At 37.1% G+C, this 20,085-nt stretch overlaps 1 protein-coding gene across 7 annotated transcripts in view; it reads right to left on the bottom strand.

Moving 5' to 3' along the window:
• The window catches only part of KMT2E (lysine methyltransferase 2E), a 97,438-nt gene that overhangs the window by 13,410 nt on the left and 63,943 nt on the right, over nucleotides 1–20,085 (bottom strand). For all 7 annotated transcript variants that reach the window (XM_032305481.1, XM_032305480.1, XM_032305484.1 and 4 more), the window contains 7 exons: nucleotides 19,115–19,153; nucleotides 14,216–14,446; nucleotides 13,967–14,097; nucleotides 12,859–12,976; nucleotides 11,624–11,733; nucleotides 8,229–8,493; nucleotides 7,175–7,273 (listed from right to left, as the gene is read on the bottom strand). In XM_032305481.1, coding sequence (XP_032161372.1) covers nucleotides 7,175–7,273; nucleotides 8,229–8,493; nucleotides 11,624–11,733; nucleotides 12,859–12,976; nucleotides 13,967–14,097; nucleotides 14,216–14,446; nucleotides 19,115–19,153 — 993 coding nt within the window. The remainder of the gene's footprint in view (nucleotides 1–7,174; nucleotides 7,274–8,228; nucleotides 8,494–11,623; nucleotides 11,734–12,858; nucleotides 12,977–13,966; nucleotides 14,098–14,215; nucleotides 14,447–19,114; nucleotides 19,154–20,085) is intronic.

The following is a 20,085-nucleotide window of genomic DNA, read 5'->3' as shown; positions in this document are numbered from 1 at the left end:
TTAACTACTGTGGTTATTTTCTCTCTTGAAAAATTTTAAAATATATCTGACAAAAAGTACATTTTCCCAGAAGAAATAAACTTAGCAAGAATCAGTTTATGTATAAAAAATTACTAGCATTTAAGATAAGTATGAATTTATGACAAAAATCTGACATAGTTAATATTCACTTGTTTTACATGTTTAGAGTGAGGGTCAAAGATAAAATTATTTGAAATAAAGACCAAATTCATTCAATGAAAAACTGAACTGCCACGGTGCCTTGGGTGGCACCATCGGTTAAGCATCTGACTCTTGATTTTGGCCCATGTCATGATCTGGGTGTCCTGAGATCCAGCCCTGCTTTAGGTTCTGTGCCGAGCCCGGAGCCCGGAGCCTGCTTAAGGTTCCCTCCCTCCCTCCCTCCTTGCCCGCCGTCCCCGCCCCGCAGCTTGCACACACGTGCATGCTGTTTCTCATGAAATAATAAAAATACTGAACTCCGTGTAAACAATACAATTAGCTGACAGTTAAAAGAAAATATTTTAGGGATGACTCAATCTTTTAGAACTAGTCCTGTGCTGCTGAAGAAACCAAAGCCCCTGTGCATTATATGACTTGTTCAAAGGCAGAGCCATGAGGATTATTCAAGTTTTCTGGCTCCTAATTTACTCTTTCCAGTTAACCACCACCAATACTACATAAAGCAAAATAAAGCGTAACTCTTCCCATGTCTACTACAACTGTCAGCTGAAAGCACTAAAGACATATTATTTTAATACAATCTCATCTTTAAAAAACACAAGTGTTGGGAATGTAAGCACGCCTTTGATTTTCTACATGAAAAAAATCATAGGCACACCGGTCTACTTTCATTTTAAATTCCAAGTTTCATATGTCGTTCAGCATTTGTTCCCACCATTGCACTGAGTACATAATCAGATACATAGTATCTATTTAATGATTGAAAACTTGTCTATTTTACAGACCTAATGGAAAAATAACCAGTTTTACATATAGCCTGGGGTAGCTACAGTTCGTGTAGGGGATTAGAGATATCAGGAATCCTAATTAACCCCAGCAGACCCCAACATCTGTGCTTGATACTGTTCAAATATGGCTTAGTGCTAAGACCTGCATGTTCTGTAACCATGACTCTTTATTCCAAGCCCATGACCTGACCTCAGAATCAGCTATCTGTGAGCTGAGCAATCACAGACCTGATAGAGAGTTAGAATTAGGTTTGCCTTTCAGGAATACTACATTAGCACTTGACATACTGTTAATGCTGGAGTACTGGGTGCTAATCTATGAAGGCTCCCTGATGATATCAACATTGCTTTTATGACATGTACCTTAGTTTATGGTCTTAGAGAGCAAATCTAGAGTACTGTAATTCCTGCAAGCAGAAGAAAGTCTGCTTAACATCCCCTTCCAGAATTTTATCACTTGAGTCGATATTTTGAGTATTTTTATTCCAATTTCGTGCTTCCATATACAAACACAATGGAGGACAAATCTGTCTTGAAACCATATAACTTGATATACTTGGAAGAGATTATGAAGATCTTCTAAGCCTCCTTCAATAAACGGTGAGGTCCATATAGTTCAAGGCACGTAATAAAGAACACATATTAAAGTTTATACAATAATGGCAACTGAAAAAAGAAATTCCACTGAGTAAACTTATAATTCTTCCTAATAATTAGAGATAACTGGCACTTTTTTACTGAGTAAAAACAAGCTGATGCATTGCGGGTGCCCCACAGCATGGGCACAGACGGCAACGCACCTCATAGGAGAGAGAACTGAGAAGGAAACAAAATGAAGACCTCTAGGAACTCACAGGTTTTTTTTGTTTTTTTGTTTTGTTTTGTTTTGTTTTACCTTGCTAATGGGCAGAAAGTGGTTCTCAAAAGAAAAAACTTGCCTTTTAGGAAAGGGAACCAGCAGGGTCAGCCTGCCAAATTACCCTACCCACAGCCTTAAAATAAAGTAAGAGATTCCTCACTCAAATAACTTGGCTTATCCTCTTGAACAAGAGTTAGAGAGTAATTTACTAATCTTCTAAAAAATGGTTAAGATTACTGATTACCAACAGAATAATTCCAAAATAATATCCCCATTTCTTCTCTACCACATGATGACTCAGTTTATCCTCACAGTACTGCTTCCTCTTTGAGATCTGTTTCTTATTTCCATGCATGCCATCCTCCAGGAAATTTTCTCCAGAACCTGGCTGCCTTTTTCCACCCAGTACCTTCAGTGGTCCTTAGCAAACAGCAAACACTCACAATTTTGTTAAATGAGTAAGGAGTGTGTATATACTACAGAGAGCATATGTCACTGTTACGTGAAAGCACAGAATGAAGTATTTTAGCAAGACTTTGGGAATCCTGAGTTTATTACAAGGCAGGTGAAGCTGAAGATCCTCAGTTCGTTTAAACAGAATACCGATAAAAATACATGGGTTCCCTTTTTGCTATTCAGTAGCCTAATGTCAGTAATCACTCAGAACACAATTCCTAAACTCTCTAAAGAGAAAATGAAGACCTAAGAAAATTAAAACTAGTAACCGACATAAACTTAATCATGTCATAAGGAGAGAAAGTTGATCAGATGGGTGATATATTTCACATATCATCAGATGACTTTCTGGCCAAGGTTAATCCTGATATCTTACTATCAAAATTTCTTCCTCATCTTCTAAAGTGCTCTTCTAAGTCAAGTTACTTCCTAGAAACATTAGGAACAGGATTCTTTCTAGTCTTTTCCCCTAGGATGCCTGTACCATCGAATAAAAATCTGTAGGCTATCAAAGGTATCACCACAAACAAGTTGCAAGGGTGTCTAAGTTTATGAAATGGTTTCACAAACAGAGTTTCTCAAGCTTTTAAACACAATGTGTGTATACTGGGAAACTCGAAGTTGGGAAACTGAAGCACTGTTTACTAAACTCAACTGGCTGCAGAGCTCTTCTGCCCTCCCCCCGAAAATGTTGAGTTCTGTGGAATAATTTCTGGTGTGAAGGATGAGGCATAAGAAAATGATGGAGATTTCTGCATACTGACAAGGCTTCCAGGACACTTTCTGGCCTATGAGGAAGCTTCGGTAAATTCACACTTAGGGGCTTACCCATATCTCTACTTGAATGGCTGCCACAAATATTTAGTAGGTTCATTTACTGACCACGGACTTTTTAATAAAGCCAGGCAGTTTTTTCTTCCCCCTAGAAGCTGGGGCTATACCATTTAACAAAATTACAATTTTTTAAAAAAGATTTTATCCATTTATTTCACAGAGAGATCACAAGTAGGCAGAGAGGCAGGTGCGGTGGGGTGGGGGGCGGGAAGCAGAGAGCCCAATGAGAGGCTCAATCCCAGGACCCTGAGATCATGACCTGAGCTGAAGGCAGAGACTTAATCCACTGAGCGATCCAGGCACCTCTAAAAATTCTTTTTTAAAAGATTTTATTTTTCATTTATTTGAGAACAGGCGAGCAAGAAAGCAAGCACAAATGGGAGGGGCAGAGGAAGCGGGAGAAGCAGACTCCCTGCTGAGCAGGGAGCCTGACTCAGAACTCGATTCCAGGACCCTGAGATCATGACCAGAGCCAACAGCAGACACTTAACAGACTGAGCCACCCACATGCCCATTCCTTAAATCTCTATCTTCCAAACTGTGATGGCCTCCTGAACCACCTTCCCTGGATTCCAGTGTAAGCAATCTAAAATATACCATCAAATATTACCAAGACTATATATCCCCAAGGTACAGTCTTAACACAAAAATTATTTTGAAAACATTAACGAAAAATTATTTTGAAAACATCGATCAGAAGATACCTGAGGAAGTTTTTCTCATGCCATTATAAATCTGGAGTGGCAAGCCACCTTTTTTATTTAAATCTTTCAAAAGCTTTATGTTTCAACTGATCACTTGTTAGTTCAACAAAATGTAATGCGCTTCCCAGTATCTAACCCCCTGCTGCACACTCTTTACCCCTCACCATACCAACTACAGTGTACCTGGGGGTGTCCTCTCAGTAGTGCCCTGGTTTTGGAATCAGGTGATTCCCTACCCTATTTCAACTTCTGTAGCTTAACTGGGCTGACTGTAAGATTCTCCAAAGTCAATTTCCACCCACTGCCGCAGAAGTATTTCTTACCGGCTAAAAGGAAATGTCAATAACCATCTATTCAGTTCTTATACCAGTTAGGCACAAATTTGCTTTTGTAGGTAGGTGACAACTTTTTAAGGGGGGAAAAATGGAGGGGAAAGGAAAATGTTAATAAAAGCTTTGTATCTAGTCATACAATAATTTGAATAGTCTTCCATGGAATTTCTATCAACATTTCATGTGATCTGCTACCAACGCTTACCTCCCTGCTCCCCCCAAAAACACCCTCTATAATCCCAGCCAAGTATGATATAACCCCTTCCAGGCTATTTTCTCTATGGGCTATTTCTCCACTCAGTGCCATACAGTTTAGCTACACGCTAATCTGTACTTGTTCCAACCCTACAGCGAAGGTCCATCATAAACACTACTTCATGAATGGTCTCTGAGCAGCCCCCAACCCAACCACAGCTCAAGGTTATCAGATTTATATTTCCATTACCACATCTGTTGTACTATAATTGTTTCTGTAAATGCCCCTGAAGGCAGAGACACAGTCTTATCTCCCAACTTCACCAAAAAGAACAAGCAAGCAACAAAATAATACATCCACTGGTGCAATTTTTGGGAGACTGAACACAATGTTAAATATTAGGTTGTTCAAGAAATTGCCATTTAGGGATGCCCAGGTGGACCAGTCATTAAGGGTCTGTCTTCAGCTCAGGTCATGATCCCAGCGTCCTGGGATCCAGCCACATGTGAGGCTCTGATCTGTGGGAAGCCCGCTTCTCCCTCTCCCACTCCTCCTGCTTGTGTTTCCTCTCCCACTGTCTGTCTCTGTCAAATAAGTAAAATCTTAAAGAACAAGTGCCATTTATGTAAGTAAAGACTGTCGAATCAACAGTTTCATACAGTTCAAGCTATACTATGAAAGGATGGGCTAAAGTATATTTGAGTTTGGACGTTACAGAGAGAGTATGACTAACTCCTTTTATATCCCAATCTCATAAATATACAAGACAACTAGAATCTCCTATTATATCCACAATGATTTAAAGTCTGTCCTCTCAGAGAAGGAGATTTCAATCAGTTTAACCTAAGGTTCTCACGAGCTGTCCTTAATCTTTCCAACTACTAATGTTAACCTAACCAATATAAAAGGCAGACACTAACGGCTAATATTAAGTTTTAAAACCAAGTATTTTGTTCCTCACAAATACTAATATGTTGGCAGGGGTGGGGAGACCCTGCCAAACTGGCTTAAGAATCCTAGGATGCATGCTTTTGCATTCTGCTTATATGGGTATATCCAAAAATTCTTAACTGAGATATCAAAGCAAATATACCATTAGAAATCGTAACACTGCAATGATTTTGAGAACTACAGGTCAAGGAACAAAGATTTTTAAGTATTTGTTTCACAGCCCTTCAAAATACCAGACAAATTCTGAACACTGATACTTTTCAAGTTTTCCACATTTTACTTGTATGAAAAATACCTAGCTGCACACAAGCAACCTTAGACTGGGCAGACATTAAAATGAGTATGCCCAAATGGACATGGAATTCGAAGCATTTGCCTGTATTAACATAGCATTCAAACAGGTAAAATCAGGACCAAAAATGGACCAACTAAGCATTTTTATCTGTCCAAAGTTCCATCAGCAAAAGGGTATTTCTATTTTCTTCTGGGTTCTGAAAATGAGGATGTTCTTAAGTTCATGGATTTTCTCAGCATTAAAAGAGAGACGTAATTTTAAAGTAGCCCCACAGTCACAAAAACTTTTATAAAAAATGCAATCTGAGTAAAACTATTTTAAGGGCATTAAACCTTTCCTTTTTTAAATCTTGTGATTTTTTCCAAGTGGCTGTTATAGCCCTTAAAGTCACCTGCGAAAGAGGTTCCTTCTACCAGACACATGCCTCATCCAAAAACCAGTGCTACTCCAAATTGTTTTTGCAGGTTAGTGCAAATACACTGTTGTGGCTACTGCAGAATGAATGGGCCAATACTTAAATCTAGTCAAGAGAGGGCCACAGGTGATTTGGGCAGGTATCGATAATTCAGATAAAATCAAATGTTGAAAAGGGTTCATGGGGACTCCTTCTGGTACTCCTTCAGTACTTTCTCCTACAGAGCTGTTTTTTTCTGTCTCTGATCTCTAATATCACCCTATCACACCCTCAGAGCAGTGCCTCTGAAATCCAAAGGCTGTGAAACAGTTCTGCATTGCTCTCATAATTCCGAATGTCAACAAGGAAATGATACAGGAATGACCATCCAGGCAATAAAACAGGCTTACATTAAGTAGGCCTACAATGACCAAATTCCAAAGATCCTATCCCTCCCTACACTAAGTGTATGACACCTGAGATTCCATGGAATTCAGTGTGAAAATCACAGATAGGAAACAAGGAAGCATATAAAGTAAAAGGGAGTGGGGAAAACCCATATTAGGATCATTAACTGGTGTGTAAAGTCATTTTCAAATCTTTGGGTAAACTATACCATACATAATACTTACTTAACTGGCCTATATAAATATATATCCACTGCTAAATTAACATGGATTTCTAATAAAATATCTTGTATTATTTATTTGCAAATATCTGTATAAAAAGTAGAACAAGGAACATAAATACCAAACGCATTTTAATGAAAACCTTATTTTATGGTACCAGTATGAGAAACAGACATAGTAGCTACCAAACAGTGGGGTTTTTTTTACATAACTCATTTATTTGGTGATGGTGTAAGGTTTAAAATTCCATTTTTGCTTTACATTAAATTATGAAGTGAAAACGAACATTTAGCTAATGAAAGATTTTGAACAGTAATTCTGGCATTAAAATTTATTAGTAGTTCTCAGCTTTAAAAATGTTAAATGTCATACATTCTATTTGAAGGGTAATAACAAAGTCAAACAGAAATGCTCAGTGGCACATCATGTTTGCTAACATGTTTCCTAATAAAGAACAGTGTCAAAACCTTCCTAAAGGCAACAACAATATGGGAAGAGAAGTTGTCATAAGCCCAAGAGACAGCATGAAGCAGCTACTGGCTTCCCAACTTACCATCTTCCTTTTCCTTTCTGCAATCTGCTCCTCTGATTCCATTTCTACTTCATTGCTAATGGGAGTTTTTTCTTCTATATCATCAATGAAATCTGGTTCCTGAAAGATGGAAATGACTGCTTTATAGAAACTACTATTCCATCTACAAACTAGGGACACTGAACTATTAAAATACCTTTAAATGGCAACTAATGCATTCAACAAAGAAAAATTACAAGCCTACTTAAACCCATTTCAGAACCTTAAAACTGGCTGTAATTAAAAATTTTTTTCAAAATTAAATGATTTTGCTTTTTAGAGTTCTAGTCCATAATATTAATAGAGCCCACAAAGTCAAATATGGTAGCATAGCTTTCTGTTTACATTCTTCCCAAAACATAAACATATAAAATTACTTCATAAAACTTGGTGCCTAGAGATTCCAAGTGCTTAATAAATGTTTGTTCAATTTAAAACTTTTGGGAAATATATTAAGTTAATTAAACTATTAAACTATGGAAAATGGGCTACTGGAGAGGAGTGAAATCTTCCTTATTTTTCACTTTAAATGGTGCCTCCTAACTTCTATTTATGTAGAGGGCATATAAGGAACTCTTTCCTAGCAGGGCAGACATATGGGCCAAACTCACCCCCCAAAATAATCCTACATGTTAAGAGTATTTTCTCTGAAAAATCTTCTGTCTCATCCTTATAGAATTGATTTAATTATGTCCCAAATGTTTAAAAAAAGGAAATTAAGACTTTAAATAAGAACACTTACTATTAAGATATGGACAATACCATCTGGGAGAAGTTTTTAAATCACCCAGTTATAGAAAATCTTGTATTCAATTCTGCAAGGATCTGCTGGCTCAGTTGTTTAACAAGCTTAATGAACACTGCACAAATTCTAGCAGAACTTCTGTACTTGTGTTTTATGTTTCTAAGTACTTCATTAAGTAACAATAGATCTAACTTAAAAAATTTAAACCGTTTTACATAAAGAGGTTAAAATGTGACAAATTATGTTCTTTTGTTGACTTCTGCTGACAATCAGAAGAGCGTAGTTCAGTACCTGATTATTTGATACTGATAGCCTCAGTGGAGAAAGCTTTCTCTGTTTAGTTTCTGGGCTCTTCATTTTGTTGGTGGTTCCTTCACAATCCAAAGTAATATTCTGATTTTGTGTATCTTTTTCTTTTGAAATATCCTTTTCTTTTTTTCCTTTTTTCCTTCTGGTCTCATAACCGCTGTTGATGTTTTCCATGGATTCAGAACTACGTTTTAGAACAGGGCACTCTGGATTTTCTTTGAGGCATGCGCAGTCCACCTTGTACTTACTGGGAAGATAACCAGTTCAATATTTATTCAAGACAAATTGTAAAATTTTCTAATTCATTTTAAGCTGCAACTCTGCAAAACTGCATGCATGCTACTACTACCACTTAATAAGCAATCCTTACTTTTCACAAATTTGCACTCCCCATAACTATCACAAAAGAAGTTTTTCTGTCCTCATTTAAAAAACATTAATCATTAGAAGTTGATTTCTGATAGAAATTGGACCTTCAATCATAAGGATAACCAGTGATGGTTTAGAGAAGGAAAACAAAAACAAAAAAACCTCAATGAATTAAAACTGAATCCTTGTAAGTGAAACGATACATTTGGTTCACATTAAGGCAAAAATGGTATTTACTTCAGTAGTCCCAAACCTTAACTATGTCTTATACTTTAAGAAATGACTTTGATAACCAGTTGTCCTTAAAAAGCCACTTTGAGGGGCTCCTGGGTGGCTCAGTTGGTTAAGCCATTGCCTTCAGCTCAGGTCATGATCCTGGCTGGGATCGAGTCCCACATCAGGCTCCCAGCTCCATGGGGAGTCTGCTTCTCTCTCTGACCTTCTCCCCTTTCATGCTCTCTCTCTCTCATAAATAAATAAAATCTTTATTTTAAAAAAAAAGCCATCCAGAAAAAGGGTAGAGTTATGTTTTCCTTTGCCTCTCTTAAGTACTCCCTCTTTCAAATGGACACTTGAAAAATAACTGCACTATCTCTCATCTTCACTACAGTGATAATTATTACCTCCACTATACAGGGAAGATTCAAATGCAGAGAGCTTCAGCACTTTGTCCAAAGTGGCACAGTTACTAAATGGTTGCGACAGTATTCAGGTACAGGTCTGTGTGAGTCCAAAGCTCACACTTTCCATCTCTTCTTAACTCTGCCCTCCATATCCCTACCACCACCATTTAGTTTCTCTCCAGGATGCAGGCAAAATGCCCAAACCTAAGTAAAACACTAGAAGCCCCCCATTCGACACGTTTTTAAGTAGTTTAATACTTGTTTGCCATAAAAGTAATTCACTTTCCAAAGTTCCTAATACTGTTCCTTACTAATTTTCAAGATTAGTACAAGTCAAACTGCCTAAATCTGAAAATCAGGAACAGAACTCAAAAATTTGTTATCTATGGGACCCATCTCCCCAAATTAGGTATTACTAGAAACTAGGTTCAAAGTCTTTCTAGATGTTTTCTTTGATTTTAGGATAACAACTGCAAATAATGATGGCCAACAGCTAATATTTATTAAAAGCACTTATTTTGTGCCAGGAAACACTCTACATATCTTATACTCACTGAATCTTCAAAACATTCCTGTTAGGTGAGTATTATTATTCTTCTATTATGATGTAATGAGATGAAGAAATCGGCTGAATAAGCAACCAAGCTAGGATTTGAAACCACTCAGATTATAAAAAGCTTATATTCTTAACCATTTATGGGAGACAGTCTTTCAAAGCAATGAGCAAAGAGCCATTATGCTAAATTTACTGCCATCTAGGAGAAAAAGGGCTAGGAAGGTCATGCTTAAGTTATAATAAATTTGACTCCCAACAATCAAGTAGAGATACACAGTGCAGGAAGTGAAATTTCATTAACAGAAAACATCATGAACATGTAAAACTTACACATTTAAATAGGTTACCATACAAAACTTTAGAAGTAAAATACAGAATAGGAGGAAATGAGCTCAAATGCTTATAACCAAACAGACTACAGGATACAAAAAAACCATTCCCCTCCCCACCCAAAAAAAAAAAGAAAAAGACCAGTAGGAAAATTGAAGGGGATTGAACAATTCATGAGAGAGGAAATCCAAATGACTAATATACAAAAAGATCCTTGGGCTTATAAAATAATCAAGGAAAATGATAATTAAAAATATAAAAAGATGGGATGCCTGAGTGGCTCACTAGGTTAAGCGTCTGCCTTTGGCTCAAGTCATGATCCCAGTGTCCTGGAATTGAGTCCCCCATCAGGCTCCTTGCTCAGCGGAGAGCCTACATCTCCCCCTACTTTCCTCTCTCTCTCTAACAAATCTTTAAAACACACACACACACACACACACACACACGTATGTATAAAAAATACCATTTCACATGGATTAGCACCAATTTTTCAAAGTCATAAGGAAGTAGAGCAAGGAAGAAAGGTGTGAGAATAGAAACTGGTCATGACCCCCTGTCAGGTAACACTGAGGCCGTGCACATGCCACGGCTGAGCAAGCATATCCACTAGATTCTCTCCCATGGAGACAACATGGGCCCACAAAAACATGTTCAAGGAGTCACAGAACGGTTCTGGCAAATTTAAGATCCAACAGAGAAATGGATAAATGCTATTGGCAGTGAAAAAAATGAACTAGAGCTACACAAAAAGAACCAAATCTCAAAAGTAACAAATGAGAAAAGATGAAAACAAAACACTACAGAATGTAATTTACATAGAACTTTAAAAAAAGTTTTTATACTCAGAATTAACTTTATTTCCCTAGTGTTTCAGAACAACAGTTCTCAGAATTTCCTTACAGGACTCCAACAAACCCTTTCAATTTATACTACAAAAAAACTGCACAATTTCTTTTCTTTTCTTTTTTTTTTTAAGATTCTATTTATTTATTTGAGAGATAGAGCAGGAGAGGGGAGAAGGTCAGAAGGAGAAGCAAATTCCCCTGGGAACCTGAAGCGGGATACCTGAGCTGAAGGCAGTTGCTTAACCAACTGAGCCACCCTGGGGGCCCCTGCACAATTTTCTTTTATTTTGAAGGGCAAAAGTGAAATTATCCATTCACACTGATCAATTAACTTACATTAAAACCAAAAATGTATCCCCTAAAACACTAGAAAGAAGAAATTCTCATGTAAACAAGGTCAGTGTTATATGGCTGAATTAGGACTACTTTTTAAAATTACTATGATCATTTACATTACAATAATAAGTCTAGAAAAGAACTAAGTAATAATGCTTAGTGGAAGTTGACACCAAAATGCTTGTTTTCAAGTACATTTCACTGCCTCATAATACATACAAATAAAAAACTATGAAAGTGATGACAATACCTAGATTTTTAGGAGGGCCTTAAGGAACTATTTCAAAACAGATAACATATTTAGAGACTTGAACTTACCAATTCCCATAGTCAAAATCAAAGGCAATAGTTATTTCAGTTCCCTTTGGAATACTCTGTATAGAATAAATGTAAAGATGTATGGTTCCATCTTCAATTTCATGCCTCACCTGTTAAAAGAATAATTTTACATTTTAAGAAATTATTTTCTATCTTTAGGAGCACCTCATCCTGTAATTTTGAAAACTTTTCAAAGTAATTCATGAGTACAATGTGAAAAATATGCAACTGTAAGACTAACTCTAAACTGGTGGTTATCAGCTGGAAGCAAGTGCAGTGAGGCAAACTGCAATCCACCACGTAGCATTAAAAAGCAAACACTAGGGCTACCTGGGTGGCTCAGTGGGTTAAAGCCTCTGCCTTTGGCTCAGGTCATCATCCCAGGGTCCTGGGATCGAGCCCCGCACTGGGCTCTCTGCTCAGCGGGGAGTCTGCTTCCCCCTCTCACTCTGCCTGCCTCTCTGCCTACTTGTGACCTCTGTCAAATAAATAAATAAAGTATTAAAAAAAAAAAAAAAGCAAACACTACACTTCACAATTTCATAATGCATATTTTTTCACCTCTCAGTATCCCTGGAATTGGGAGTTTTATAAGTGATAATATGTTTGACTTGATGATATGCAGTAATGAGTAATGGTACAGTTAACACCACACTTTTCTATGACAGACACTGTTCTAGGTACTTCACAGGTTATTAACTCCTTTAGTCCTCCCATTAAGTTTTTACAGGGAAAAACAAGCACAGACAAGATTACAAAGCTAGTTCATCAAAGAGAAGACATGAATCTAGTAAGTCTGGCTTCAAAACCTATACTCTTAGCTGTAACATATAAATTGTAAATGTTTACTCTGGCATGAAAAACCAGAAATACTGCTTCAGGCTCCAAATTAAAGCACAATTTTTATAAAAAAAATTTATAGTAGCACATGTAAAATCTACTTTAGCTTTTAGTTTTGTCATCTATCTTGATCCAATCAGATCAAGATGTATATGACCCACAGAGCTTCAGAAATAAACAAAGTCCAGTATTTCCCCTACAAAAAAAAAAATCACAATTTCTTCAAAATGTGCAAAGTCATTTCTAAAACCTGAGAGCCTAATTTTTCAAAGTGGAAGCACACTGGGCCATATAAAATTCATCAATGGTCAAAAAGGCTACCAGATTTGTGTCTGATACTCATTTCCACATATTCCCCAAACCCCTGCCTCCCAAAAAGATTTCTGTAAGCTTACCTCTGCATTGGGTGTACAAGAACGCCTGATGAACCGAGCCTCATTTCCAAAAGTCCTTGCATCAACACACATTTCTAGCCCGTGAAATTTAGAATAAAACAAAACAAAAGGATATGGTCTACAAAGAAAGAAATGCATTTAAACTATTAACATATTACCAAACTTCTAAAATACTCAAAGTCAATAGTGAAGCCAAGATCTGAATACAGGCAATCTGATACCAGAACCCATTTGTTAAGGGCAAGTTCATGCTAATCCGATTTTTACTTGCTCCAATAATCTTATCTAAATCAAAGTTAATTAACTGAAGGTAGAAATTCAAATTTACAAGGAAAAATAAAAAGGGGGTGACTACTGCCTTTACAGAAGGATTCATAACTGGATGCCTTTAAAATCCGTATCTCCTAGTGCATTTAAGTGTTTGATTTACAACACTGTTTCACATAAAATCTGTATGTAAAAGAGAAGTATTCTTGTATATCTTTCAAATCTTAAAAACTCAATTATAAACAACAAATAATCATATAGACTGAGAATGTTCTCAGTCTATACCAATGTATTTCTACACCTCTGGGAAGCAATGGTCACATCAAATCCCCATCAAAATCACAAACCACAGAAGAGGGCTCCAGAGCCACTCACTTTCACAAGAAAGTGAACGTTTTAAAGTAGGGCACATCTAACATCCTCTAATAAAGAGGAAGGGATTTTTGCCTGTGATCACCAATGGTCTTTTCAGGTTCTACCAATTATGTCACAAGGAGTTAGGAAAGGTCCTGGACTCAAAAGGTTCCTTAGAATCTTATGCAATCAGAGTTTTCCATTAACATCCATCTAAACTGCTGTAGTTTATCTTTGAAGTAGACTATTGTAGGAGTGTCAGCAAGACAGAGACGGGTAAGAGACTGAGGAATACATCTGCTTTTTGCTGTATTTTATTATAGTTCAAAAGTTTATCATTAGTCATTGTTCAGTCACACTACACTTTTAAATGTATTAAAATGCACTCAGGAAGGCAAAATATGTATGAACACAGATAGCATCTTGGTAAAATAGCCCAAAACCCCAATTCATAACTATAGATAACTGATAAAATAAAGAAATATACCTCTTAAAGAAATATCCATTTGCTTCAAACTGTTCTCTTAGCATAAACTTCCCTCTGTACTCAATGATAAGTGCATCAGGAGGCAAATCTTTTGCGGATTTCAGAATTTTCTTATTTTTTTGTATATGGCTCTAAAACCAGAGAAATGTTGAGATTAATTAAACCTGATTGCTTTCAAGCTAACTACTCAAGATATGCATTAGAAAACGGTTTTGTTTCTTAATTTTTTTTGGCAAATGATATATTTACCTCCACAGGAGGCTTGAAGAGCAAATTGTTGGTATTCAAATCAGATTTATTTATTTCTTTTTTGTCATTTCCATTGCCTAATCTCAGAGCTATTCTTTGTGCCTCCCTCTGAACACCCTCACTATACTGGTTACTGTTTGCCTCTTCATAGCGATCCATCCACGCTTTGATTTTTGTCTCCCATCCAAAATTTGAACCATCAGATGAAGGATCGATCTCTGGAGCTGACCCCTGAAATCACAGCAAACAAAGCATTAATATCTGGACTTCCAAGTATTTATATACACACACTCAAACAAATGATCATCTATGTAAAAGAACGTAATATAAAGTAGAGACAATGATAGGCTTTCAGAGGTCCTAGGGAAAAACAGACCATAAATGAGCAGCCTACTACATCTTCATACTGCATGCCAGACAGGTAAGGACTTAGAAAACTAAAGGAGACCAAGTTATGTTGGACTAGCAAAAATTCAGCCTTCACTGACACCACTGTAGCCCAAAGGGCGTCATTAATAAAACTGCAAACACTCCAAACTTGGGAGTCACTGCTAGCTATTGGTTAAAAAAAGGACAGCATGGGGCTGACTAAGCCTGCGTGGCTCAGGGTCCAACTCTTAAGTGTCCAACTCTTGACTGTGGCTCAAGTCATGATCTCAAGGCTGAGACACAGACTCATATCAGCCCCGAGCTGGGTGTGGATTCTGCTTAAGATGCTTAAGATTGGAGCACCTGGGTGGCTCAGTCATTAAGCGTCTGCCTGCCTTCGACTCAGGTCATGATCCCAAGGTCCTGGGATGGAGCCCCACATCAGGCTCCCTGCTCCTCCCTTTCCCACTGCCCCTGCTTGTGTTCCCTCTCTCATTGTCATTCTCTGTCAATAAATAAATAAAATCTTAAAAAAAAAAAAAAAAGGATGCTTAAGATTCTTTCTCCCTCACCTCTCCTTCTGCCCCTCTCCCACTGCTCTCTTGGGAGCTCTTTAAAAAAAATAAATAAATAAAAGAACATGCACTATTTTATTAGAGACTGTCAGTATCTACCTTGTATTCATAGTTTTGACAGACTACAATTTTGACACGTTTTATTTAAAAATACATGTTGTTATCTTAATTTAGTGTAATTTCAAGATCTATAATCAACTGTCCACATGATAAATTTGACATAAGGAACAAAATATCTCACAGAATGTGAAATGACCAAAATGGTCCATAGCCTAAATTCAAGGGTCACAGTGACAGCAAGGACCTTTGCTCATCTATACCTCCTACTAAAAACCCAAAAGATAAAAATGCTTAGTGTAAAGTACAGAAAGTCATAGCCTCTCTTAATCTGTTACAGAGCAAAAAGTGTGGGGCACTTGGCTGGCTCAGTTGAAAGAGCATGCAACTCTTGGTCTTGGAGTGGTAAGTTTGAGCCTCATGCTGGGTGTAGAGATTAACTTAAAATTAAAAAAAAATCTTACTGGACACCTGGGTGACTCAGTTGGTTTAAGTGGCTGCCTTAGGCTCAGGTCATGATCCCAGGATCCTAGGACTGAGCCCTGCATCAGGCTCCCTGCTTGGCAGAAAGCCTGCTTCTTCCTCTCCCTCTGCCTGCTGCTCTGATTACTTGTACTCTCTCTGTCAAATAAATAAATAAAATCTTCAAAAAATAAAAATTTTAAAAATCTAAAAAAAAAAAAAGAACAAAAGGGGACTCTTTTCTTGCTGGAATGCAACTTACAGACAGGCATAATTACCACACATTTTGAAAATATATTAAAAGGCGGAATCCGGGCGCCTGGGTGGCTCAGTGGTTTAAGCCGCTGCCTTCGGCTCAGGTCATGATCTCAGGGTCCTGGGATCGAGTCCCGCATCGGGCTCTCTGCTCAGCAAGGAGCCTGCTTCCCTCTCTCTCTCTCTCTCTCTGCCTGCCTCTCCATCTACTGTCAAATAAATAAATAAAATCTTTAAAAGGCGGAATCCCACAATAAGGTTTTTTTAAAGATTTCATTTATTTATTTGACAGTGACAGAGAGAGCAAACACAAGGGAGAGCGTGAAGCAGGCTCCCCACTGAGCAGGGAGCCCAACGTGGGGCTCGATCCCAGGACCCTGGGATCATGATTTGAGCCAAAGACAGATGCTTAACGACTGAGCTAGCCAGGCACCCCTTCCTGAATGATTTTTTTTTTTAAGATTTTATTATTTGACAGAGAGAGATCACAAGTGGTGGGGGGAAGCAGTCTCCCCGCTGAGCAGAAAGCCCGATGCAGGACTCGATCCCAGGACCCTGAGATCATGACCTGAGCCGAAGGCAGAGGCTTAGCCCACTGGGCCACCCAGGCGTCTCCAGAATGATTCTTATTTGCAATCTTGGGATGAAAGTCAATCAATGCAGATAACAAAAACTTTTGTTTCATTAGCATAATTCAGATTGTAAATGATTTTAACACATGACATTTCAATTTTTTGTAAATGCTATTCATCAATTTCGTTCTACAATACTGAACACCTTGATGAGAAAAGATTATTTCCTATGGTAAGTGCTGTGAAGTGTGTAAACCTGGCGATTCACAGACCTGTACCCCTGGGGCTAATAATACATTATATGTTTATAAGAAAAAAGAAAAAGAAAAACACAGAAAAAAAATAGAAGCTTTTTTGGTTTCCTCAATAATTTTTTCAGTACACAGAGGCCCTGAGACAAAATTGTTTAAGAACTGTTGCTTTAGGAAGGCATTTATTTTCTCAGTTGGTGTGAGATGTACTAATAATATTAAAGATTGTTACTATCTGTTGGGGAAAAAAAAAAAAAGATTATCTCTAAAGTATGTACAACCTACATAACTAAAATTTTAAAATCACATGTAGAATTAATAAAAGCTCTTATATATCCTGTTAGCCAGGTACACATGTATAGTCAACACTAAAGTTTACCATTTGTCCACCTTCCATATAGGTAATTTTTATTACAAAAGTATCATTCTTTCCTACAATGAAACAAAGTTGTTCATCTACTTGACAGAGTGTGTTTATTTTTACCAACTGATATTTTATGTAATTATATATTCCACATTATGATGACCACCTTTTAACATATTTTTACACAAATATGAAATACTATATATTAAGGCTTTCATCAGCTTTATTAAAGAAATCTAGTAATATCTCAGCTTTTATTTTTTTATTTATTAATTTTATTTTTTACTTTCTAAAGATTTTATTTATTTACTTGACAGACAGAGATCACAAGTAGGCAGAGAGGCAGGCAGGGGCGGGAAGGGAGGGTGCGGGGGAACCAGGCTCCCCCCTGAGCAGAGAGCCGGATGCAGGGCTTGATCCCAGTACCCTGGGATCATGACCTGAGCTGACGGCAGAGGCTTTAACCCACTGAGCCACCCAGGTGCCCCAAGAAATCTAATAAATTTTAAAGATTTTTTTCTTTCTCTTTTACCACCCCCCACCCCAACCAAGCCTTCTACTGACCTGGTATATATCTGATGCAGTAAATTCTTCTGTATCTCTTCAACCTATAAATACTACAGAATTACTAACTGGAATTGCTGTATCTTAAAGAAGGTATCTTTGACTTAAGTAAAAAATATCTTTAGGGGCACCTGGGTGGCTCAGTGGGTTAAGCATCTGCCGTCGGCTCAGGTCATGATCTCAGGGTCCTGGATGGAGTCCTGCATCAGGCTCTCTGCTCAGCAGGGAGCCTGCTTCCCCGCTCTCTGCCTGCCTCTCTACCTACTTGTGATCTCTCCCTCTCTCTCTCTGTCAAATAAATAAAATCTTCTAAAATATATGTATATATCTTTAAAGATTCACAAAGATTATTAAAATTTCACTTTCTTAGTCACTTCTTTACATAATAAATGAAAATATTTTACTTAGGTAAAAGATACCCCATCTTCAATAAACCTATTGGGATGACTACTGGATAAACTGGAAAAGGAAACTACAAAGTATTGAGTTTCTACTGGGTAAATCCAAAAACCTTTTCAGACTGTACGTTATGTCAGAGAATATCCCATAAACTCAAGTTTAATATATATATAGTAAGTATAAAAGTACAAACATATACTTTAACACAGAAAGAACATTTTTGGGCTTATAGTCTGTTGAGTGTCACGATGTATTAACTTTCTTGAGAAAGAACTACAAAAGTATGCAGTAATCATCACTGCACAGGTGTTAAATGATTTGTTTTCCAGGGAATGTGGAATAATGAGTAACTATTATGCTTTACACGATGGTCACAACAAATATACTGTAACATGCTCCCTATTTTATTATCTGACAACTTGAGAAACCCATTATTCTTTAACCATATAACCTAGAAAGCTATCGCCATACTATATAGCTGACCTCTGTTATCCAACACCTATCATTTGGGGGGGAGGCAGAGCTAAAGAGCCTTGCCTCTCTCAGCAATCTGGCCATCTACAAAACTAAGGATGTATTCTAATTAATTCAAGGTACAGGTGACTACTTTGTACTTCAATGGTGATTTTATAGTATTTTATAACAACTTACTTAATTAAATCACTAGAATCCCAACTATGCAAAATACACAAATTTTCAAATTCTCAATGTGATTTTGCATTCATATGTCCAGTATATGAAGTGGTACTGGGAGGCATGGAATGCAGTAACTGAAATTCATATTACCCCAAATTTTGATATTAGGTATTACTTACATACCACTTCCTTTTGCTTAATATTTTAACATTGTGAGTAAACTCCAAGAGTGGCATATTAATCAAAATAGGATTTTCTATGGTACACTTCTGATAAAGATATAATAAGCAATAAATGATACACAATGAAGAGAACATAAAGATTATGGACAATCACTTAATAAGCTCCTGAAAAACTGACAGTTGGTACTAAGGACTTAAATTTAATGTATTTACCTTAACTCTTGATGACTTCCTAGATCCTTCGCGAAAGGCCTGAAATAACATTAAATTCTGAGTGAGTTTTTCTTTAAACTGAATATAATATTTAAGAATCAATCAGTTCACTAAAGTCATCTACTAGAATATTATTCTATTATTAACAATAGAATGCAGACAGGGCGCCTGGGTGGCTCAGTCAGTTAAGTCTCTGTCTTCAGCTAAGGTCATGATCCCAGGGTTCTGAGATCAAGTTCCCCATCAGGCTTCCCGTTCAGTGGAAGTCTGCTTCTCCCTCTCCCTCTGCCCCTCCCTTCCACTTCTGTACTCATGCATGCTCTCTCTCTCTCTCCCCACCCCACCCTCAAATAAAATAAAATTAAAAAAATAAGAGTGCAAACTTTGTATACCTGAAACTAAAATATATTCAAATTAAAAAAAATAAGAATGTAGATTATGTAAGAACATAAGAATATGTATGTGATACTGCCCAAAAAACCGTCACGTTTTCTGTGTGCTCAATTATTACAACCATGGAAAAATATTTGATTAAAATTGAAAGGGTATTAAAAATAATACAATAATTTTATTAAAGTCATGAGTTTTGGGAGTGATAAAATAATGTTACTTTAATTCTCTTTAATTCTCTAAGTCAACTAGTAAGTGATTTGAATTTGTTGTTTTATTTAAGAAATATACACTGTGGTAAAAGAGAGCTGTATTTATTCAATAAATATTTAGTGACAGCTCACTAATCTGCTGGGTCCTGAAATGGTATTTTAACATTTATCTTCATCATCAGTCCACCCCAAAAGTCTCTAGGGGGACTAACAAACATAAGCCGAGAGTAAGCAATATAGACCCAAATATATTTAAGTGTCAAGTCTGTGTGTAGACTACATGTTAGAAGCAAGCAAGATTTACTAACAACAAAAACAAGGCAATGAACCTTCATGGGAAACATGGGAAAAGAGCTAGGTAGACTTCAG

This window comes from Mustela erminea, chromosome 11 (assembly GCF_009829155.1).
Source record: "Mustela erminea isolate mMusErm1 chromosome 11, mMusErm1.Pri, whole genome shotgun sequence".
NCBI classification, from domain to species: domain Eukaryota; kingdom Metazoa; phylum Chordata; class Mammalia; order Carnivora; family Mustelidae; genus Mustela; species Mustela erminea.
The sequence above is the reverse complement of the archived record's forward strand: the minus strand, read 5'-3'. Positions and strand labels throughout refer to the sequence as shown.